A 7,853-nucleotide genomic window follows, 5' to 3' on the forward strand; every position below is an offset into this window, starting at 1 on the left:
AGAATGCAGGTGCACTGGCAGGAATGCACAGAGAAGTTTTAAAAAGCTCATGGCTGCATCATACATAACTCTAGGGATTCCAACCACTATTATTTTCATAAGCATTAAACACACAATGTATTGCTGTAAAAAAGCAATAGATATTACATAACAGCATGCACAATTTTATTATTCTGTTATATTAAACATGGTTTTATTTCCTCAAGTCTCATGCCAGCACCACGCCAGCCAGCCATTAAACTTGAAGACACAGAAGTATTCTCCAGGCCCTAGCTTAAATTATTCAGGTTCAGCCATTTTCTTTCCATCCTTTAAGGGGAAAAAAGTGATGAGTGGGGTCAGTGAAAAACAGAAGTAGTTTACCAAATCCCATCCTTTGTCTATCATAATGCAATTTGGAATAAGTCAACCTGTAAATATTTCTCTTTAGTTCAGTATCAAAGAGGGAAAAAGTGTCACCCTGTAGTTTTTGTGGGAATTCTATATCAGCTGGTAGCCTTCATCACTCATATTGATTTCTAAAAAACACTTGGGAATTGCTGACAAGGTTCAGCATTGTGTAGAATATTAAATATCTTTTTTGTAATACACCAGCAACTCAAGTCTGTCTTTTGCAAGGCCATATGTACAGCTGTGCTGGAAAGAGGAAGCTATTAAATATATTAAAAAACTAGAAATATTACCAATAAAGACACTTCATCAAATAACCTGGACCCGATTCATCCCCACAAAAAGCAAAAAAATTTAAGGATACACAACATAAAAAAATTACTTAGGATCCATTATAAGTCTAGTTAATATACTTTAAAGCAACAATTTTATTTCAAACAATACTAATCAATTTTATTTAAAAGTCAACATACACATTCAAACTTTTTGAATGTAGAAACTACAATACTAGATGTTCAACTGCCATTTTTTTTTTAATAAACAATACCACTTAAGGAAAGGTCATGAATCAAAGAAAACTAGGGGTTATTTCAAACTAAGTTTGCAGTTGGGTCAATTTATATTTGGAAAATGTAGTCTTCATAAAAGGTCGGTAACACATGATCTATTAAATATTTGAAAATGCAATATAAAATGTGAAAACTAACATAGTATAAGAAATTCAATCATAATACATTTAAAGTACGCTTAAAACATAAAGAGCTACTATTATTAAGGCATCACCTGACATGGATAAAATAAAGCAATTTTAACATACACATAAATGTGGTTTTAGAAAACTTAACCTCTAATAATATGAAGAAAGCTCAAAGGAAAATAAAATACTGTTTTAAAAAGGAAATCCAAAATGTATTTCATTATGCTACTAAGAGTACAGACAATCAGAGCTAACTTTTTACCTTTTCCTTATGGCATTTGCATCTTAATTATTTTAAAATACTTACTAATACTATTCACCATACATTCTTGGCATTTCTTTTCACTAACACAAAACTTAGGTCAAGACCTGGGATATGAACCAAACAAAAAGCACTTTCTGTAAGTTTTGGGGCAAAATGTGTACTTTTAATATGTGTGTTTATGTTAGGCAAATTCATACCAGTCAAATGATTTTAAAAGAAATTTGATTATAGTTATGAATGAATTAAATATTTTCAATACTTTCTATAGGTCTCTTTCAAAACTTTGTAGACCTGCAATTCAACCTGTACTTCTTTCCTAAATATAACACTTAATACTTCCTCATTTGTGTACTTAGGTTAAAAGTTGAATTAGGAAGTAAAGGCCTACTTCTGGAAGTACTTTATTTCATTTTAATATTTGTGTTGAGGTTTTTACTTATCCTATTGCTCATATTAAAAATAGATCTCATGACTAAGTATTCATTATTAAGAAGGCTCTGTTTCCAATGAAGATATTATGAAGCTATTTTATCATAAGTACTGACATTTAGTATAGCCCTGTGTAGCCATTAGCTACACAGAAGTAATATGGATATAATGAAAATATAAAGAAATGTTATTGGAATATTGAAGGTCAGAAATGAGACATATTTGTAATTTGGATATTCTAGGTTTCTAAATACTTTGAAACATACTAAGTTGTTCTGAGATGGGAGCAACAGTTGACAGGAAAATCATGAAAAATTATTGTGTACATAATCCTAAAATGAAATTAGAAATCCTAAGCTTTTTATATTTAACTTTAATATTAAAACACTGCACTAATATGCTAGCTATTTTCCCCCCAAAGGCTATCTATAACTATCCCATATCTTTTTAATTGACTATTTTCAAGATTACAAGAATACTTACCTAATTTTAACAGGTTAAAAGTGACCACTTCTTACAAATAATCATAATCATACCCAAAAAAATTTTCATTTAAAATCATTAACAAAAAAGTTTAGAATTTCCTAAGCAGATGCTTTCTTTAAAATAAAATGGAAATGATAGAATGAAACATGTGAAATGCTATTTTTAAATGGTTTCCTCCTGTGGGTAATACTTTAGATTCATGTGAATGGGGCATTTAAAAGTTGTCACATCAAAAACCTATACTTCTCAAATAGAAAGTATTTTGTTTACAAATGAGACATATCTTACACACTGCAAAAACAAGAAAATAAATTGCACGACTTACTCTGTTTTCCTTCTCTGTTTGTCCTCAAAGATGTCATTCAGACTGATTGCCACCTGCCCCAAAAATTTATCCAGACCCACCAAAGACCTGTGCATGACTATCAGGAATAGAATATATTTCTCTGGATTCCCCTGCATTAGCAATCCAGGTAGCTCAAATGAAGCCTCTTCTTTCCAGACTGGATCTAGGGTTTTCTCTGCTACAGAGGTAGAGTATTTTTCCTTGCCCAGTTGGATAATAGTGTATGTGTCATTGGTGCCACTTTTGCCTTTTGGCTTCAGATCTTTGGCTTGAAGCACAGTGACCTGCACATGAGTTGGAAACCACTTCTGGGCTTGCTCGGACAACATCATTTCGTCTTTTTTTTGGGGGGGGTGTCCCCAATACAACACACAGAAGGGACACAAGCAGCAAAAAATAATAAATGGAAATTCCCCAAGGCTAGTCTTCAATAACTGAATAAGGGCATTTCACAGAAAATGAAGCTCTCACCTGGGGCTCAAAGTTGCCCAATTTTTATTTGCTTCCTTTCCAACAAAAAAAAAAAGAAAAAGAAAAAGAAAAGGCCTGCCTGCCTCGTGGCTGGGCGAAACAGCTGACCCCGAAAGCCCCCTCCCGCTGCCGCCTCTGGGGCCCAGCCACAGGCTGGCATCGCCGGGCCGGGACTTGGCTGCTCTTTCCTCGGCTCCCCCTTGCCCACTGAGCCCTTTTTGGCCTCTGGGACGGGGGAAGGAGAGGGTCAGATCTCCATGGGGGGCCGAGGCTCCGGGGCAGGTGAGGCCTGCCCAGATCACCAAGTGCGGAGGCGGGGCGGGACTCGGGGAGGGGGCTCCCCTCAGCTCGCCGCGGGGCTCTAGGGGCTCGGTATCCCTCCTCAGGCCGGAGCCGCCCTTGCCTCGCCCCCGCTCCCTCCTGCGCCCGCCCAGGGCTTCCTCCGCAGCACCTGCTCGGGCCCCCGCCCCCGCCTCACCCCAGCTCCCCCTCTGGTCGGCCGGGCCCCACCCCAGACCCCCCCGCCCCCCGCTAATACGAACCCCCGGCGGCTCGGGCTCGGGCGGCTCCCTCTCCCTCTCCCTGTCTCTCTCTCTGCACCTCCCTCCTCCTCCTCCTGCCCTCCTCTCGCCTGTTCCTCCTCCTCCTCTCCTCTCAGAAGCAGGGGCTGCCGAACTGTGGCCCTCGCTTCATGGTCACCTAAGGGGCTGGGTCGGGACAGGCGGCAGCGGAACGTGTGGCTGGGCCAGGGCTTTCGGGTCTTTTTAGGGCCCGGAGGCACCCAGGGGCGGGCGGGAGGCCGGCGGCTGGGACGGCACTTCCGGTCTAGGCTTCTCCATGTTGGAACGTGACGGGGGGGGGGTGGGGGGTGGCGATGGGGAGGTCAGGGGTCAAGCACCGCCCAGGTTGCCATGGCAAACATTGGCCGCCCAGGCCCAAGAGATGACTTTGAGGTGGTATAGGTTGGAGAAGGGAGCAAGCATCTCTTTGTGAGTTATAGAATAGAAAGGATCTCAAAGATCATCAGGCCTGAAGTCCTCATTGTAAAGATAGAGAAACTGAGGCTCCCTGGAGCCCCAAACTTCTCAGCGCTGGGGGTCAAGCTCCAACACCACTTGCTGCCTTAGAGCTCCAGGATTCCATTGATAGAGAAGAGAAACCTGAGACTGTCGTGTCAACAAGCATTTATTAAACACCTGCTGTATGCTCTAAAGGAGCTCACAGACTAATGGGGGAAACAATATGCAAGCAACACTCTATGGACACCCAGGCCTCCAAACCTGCAAGTCAATGCTTTCTATCCGCCATTCCAAGCACTTATATACATTTTCCCTAAGAAGCCTCAACAGGCACCAAACCTTTTTTTTTTTTCTCCTTGTTGACCAAGCCTTGACTACAAGGAAAGATTCCTTCAATGCTCAGAGAAGAACAAAAAGATTAGGCAATTCGATTCAGAAAACATATTAATCACCTACTTTATGGGGTGCATTATGGGAGACAAAAACAAAAAAAAAATTTTTTAGACTGTCCCTTCCCCCAAGAAACAAATACCTTCAGGAAACAACTTGGGCCCCAACTAAATGCAAATATGTATGAAGTAAGAGTTCCAAACCTTCCCAAACAAGCATACTATATTTCAAAGAAACCCAGTCCATTTCCCCAAATTTGGGGACCAGACAAAATGTTCATGCTAACAACAAACATTTGTAAATCACCTACACTGGCAAAGGCTTGATGATACATTCGAAGCTTAGATAATTCTGGTTGACAGCCCACTTGAAGTGAAAAGTCTAGTACTGGTCTTCACAGGATTGTGCTCCTGCTGTGCTTCCTGGATAACCTGAACTGGATTTAGAGTCAGAAGACCTAGCCTTTGTGTTACAATCACTTCCCCTCGGTGAATCTCAGCTTCTGTAAAACCTAGGCAAGGTTAGAGCTGGTAACATCTAAATTCTATAACCTAAATTCCTGGCTAGTGATGGATTTCAAGATGCATTATGAAAAGCGGGAGATAAATAAGATCTTCCCCAGGCTATGATATCTATACCAGAAAGTCTTCCTGCGTTTCTTTTGTTTAGGGTTAGGCCTCTGTGAAAGGGATGGTTGGAGAAGTTTGTCCTCCTTTGGGCTTGAAGATATCTTTGGCTTACTAGAAATAAATAGATCTGTATTCTAGTCCTAGCCAAATCACTGATTCACCTGGTGACTTCAGGTAAATCTATTCTCCTGTAAAATGGTATAAACACACACACACATACACAGTCCATAGAAGACAGTCCATCCTAAGGAGCTGCCCATACAGGACAGCACTCAGCCTTTACTCTAAAGGATTTTGCATTCTAATGGGTGAAGAAAGACTTTGGGGAATGGGAGGAGGGGATTGATAAAGAAAGTCCAAAGTACAGCAAAAGCTACTTTATCTTCCCCCTTAAACCAAAAACTCCATACTTAGAAGAACTGTTTCCTGTATCTTTGTGTCTCCGAGCATCTAGGATAAAGCTTTGGAAGTCATAGGATTCAATAAATATTTGTGAAATTGATGATTTCTTCCCCAAATCACAGGGTTGTCCAGAGGCTTCAGTGACAAAAGATTTGAAGGCACTTTGAAAACTTCAAAGGTTACGATTTTACTCCAGGGTTCTGACAACAATCAAAGTCTTTCCATCTGAGAACTTTTTAGGCCCTCAGATAAAACAATTTTAAATGACCCCTTTTCTCTTCTTTTCAGTAGCACTATGTTCACAGGCCCCTACTATAGAATTGAAGTGGAACTTTAAGAAGCAAAAGAAGTTAGAGGCATGTTAAATACATGAAAAGTTTTGTGTTTACAAGTATGTGAAGCATATTTAGTGGAGAATACTTGAAAAGAGAAAATTATCCCTTTTATCATCATGGAAAAGAAGAGATACTGTACTTGCTTTGAGGAAGGGCATGACAGAAATAAAAGACCCTACTAGCAACCATGTCCATATCTTCTAATCTTTCAAGGCTTTTGGGAGTTGAAGAACTTGAGGAACAGATTTCCCTTGAAAGTGTAGGGCATATCTACTAATTCTTTAGCACCTCTTATACACAGTTTTTCAAGGTAGTCTGCACAGAGTAGAAACACAAAGAAGTTCTCACTTAAGACTAGAAGTCAGAGCAGCTAGGTTGCTCAGTGGATAGAGAGCCAGGCCTGGATTTGAGAGGATTGGGGTTCAAATATGATCTCAGATACTTCCTAGCTGGGTAACCCTAGACAAGTAATAACTCCAATTACCTAGACCTTACTGCTCTTCTACCTTGCAAGTGATATCAATTCTAAGATAGAAGGTAAGGATTTAAGAAAAAAGACTAGAAAGTCAAATCAGTTTAAACAAGCTATGAAACAGGAAAAATGCAGAACATAATCTACACTGAAAGATAATTCATAACAAGTTTTCTGTTATTTACCTTAAAAAGGAGAGGGAAAATATAACACATTCAGGTTAGAGAGCATAATAGTGTTTTAAAGATAGGACTTGGGGGTTGTGTATGAAAAGCTGAATCAATACAAAGATCAATAATGTGAATTATAAGTACAAATCTGTTATTTGTGTCCTAGAGTGGGCAATTGTCAGCTATAAAGAACATGATTCCTAGAAAAATTTTTACATGGTCAGTGCAATGGTAAAATTTAAGTTAAAAAAATTGATAGCTAAAAATCTAAAAACATCTTGTAAAATCTGATTTTAATGAAAATTGCACATATAAATTACATTCATAAGAAATTATCCTTCAGATGTCTGATAAGCACTTTTATGATATAATAATGCATCAAGAAAGAATAGTTAGCTATATAATATTGAATGTTTCTAAAACACTAACTGCTAGATGAGCTTTATAAAATGTTTTCAAAGTTCACTTTGCCCATTTCTGAAATAATGTATAGTCACATCTAGGGTCTAAGTTATAAGGTGCTAAATAGTCCACAGCAATCATACATTTAACACAATTCCAGGCTGATTAAAAAGGCAAGAGAAGAGTCCTCTGTGTGAATTTCTAAGCACTTTTCTTATATCACTTAAATTTCATTTGGGGCTTCCCAAGTAGTGACCAGAAGAAAAAGTACTTGAAATTGTGTTTTGACAAATTCAGACCTTAACTCTAGACCCTGCAGATTAATCAACAACATTTGTTAAACACCTACTATGTGTCATGAAATGTGCTAAATGCTAAATAAAATAATACATGGTCTTTTGGTCTCAAAACACTCCAACAAAGCTAATTAGACACAGATACAGATGAATATGTTACATTTCACTGCAAAAGAAAAATACAAAGTGCTAGGGAAGTTAGATAAAGAATCACTTCAGTCTTCATGGAGGGTTCAGGAAAGAGCTCCGTTAAAGTGCTGGTGTGTAAGCTTCTGACTTGAAGAAAGGGTAGAACCTTGGCTGACTGAGATAGAAGAAAACTTCTCCCAGAAAGAGAACAACGGTATAGAAGAAATAGGCATAGAAGTGGGAGAACACAGGAGAATCCAGTTTGCATAGAATGGAGAATATGGGAGGGTGGGGAGGTGAACCTCTTCCTAATGGTTAAATTAGGCAGAAAAGGCTGGTATCTGTTCCCAAATATCCATAAAACCTGGCTCAAGCTCAAGAAGGATGGCTTTGAGAAAACTTTAAGTCTTAGCCACTACCTTAAGACTTGAGCCTCTTCAAAGAAATGAATAAAGAATAGATACTAGGTTCAGAAAAGTGCAAAGGTCTTTTTGCCTAAAGAAAAAAAAAAAACATCTTGGCCAT

At 39.1% G+C, this 7,853-nt stretch overlaps 1 protein-coding gene across 1 annotated transcript in view; it reads right to left on the minus strand.

Moving 5' to 3' along the window:
• The window catches only part of RAB11FIP2 (RAB11 family interacting protein 2), a 73,831-nt gene extending 70,569 nt beyond the window's left edge, over positions 1–3,262 (minus strand). The window contains exon 1 of the mRNA XM_044662592.1: positions 2,593–3,262. Within this exon, the coding sequence (XP_044518527.1) occupies positions 2,593–2,945 (353 nt within the window). The 5' untranslated portion in view covers positions 2,946–3,262. The remainder of the gene's footprint in view (positions 1–2,592) is intronic.
• Between the last annotated feature and the right edge of the window lie 4,591 nt (positions 3,263–7,853).

The sequence above is a fragment of the Gracilinanus agilis genome, chromosome 2 (assembly GCF_016433145.1).
Source record: "Gracilinanus agilis isolate LMUSP501 chromosome 2, AgileGrace, whole genome shotgun sequence".
Lineage (NCBI taxonomy): Eukaryota > Metazoa > Chordata > Mammalia > Didelphimorphia > Didelphidae > Gracilinanus > Gracilinanus agilis.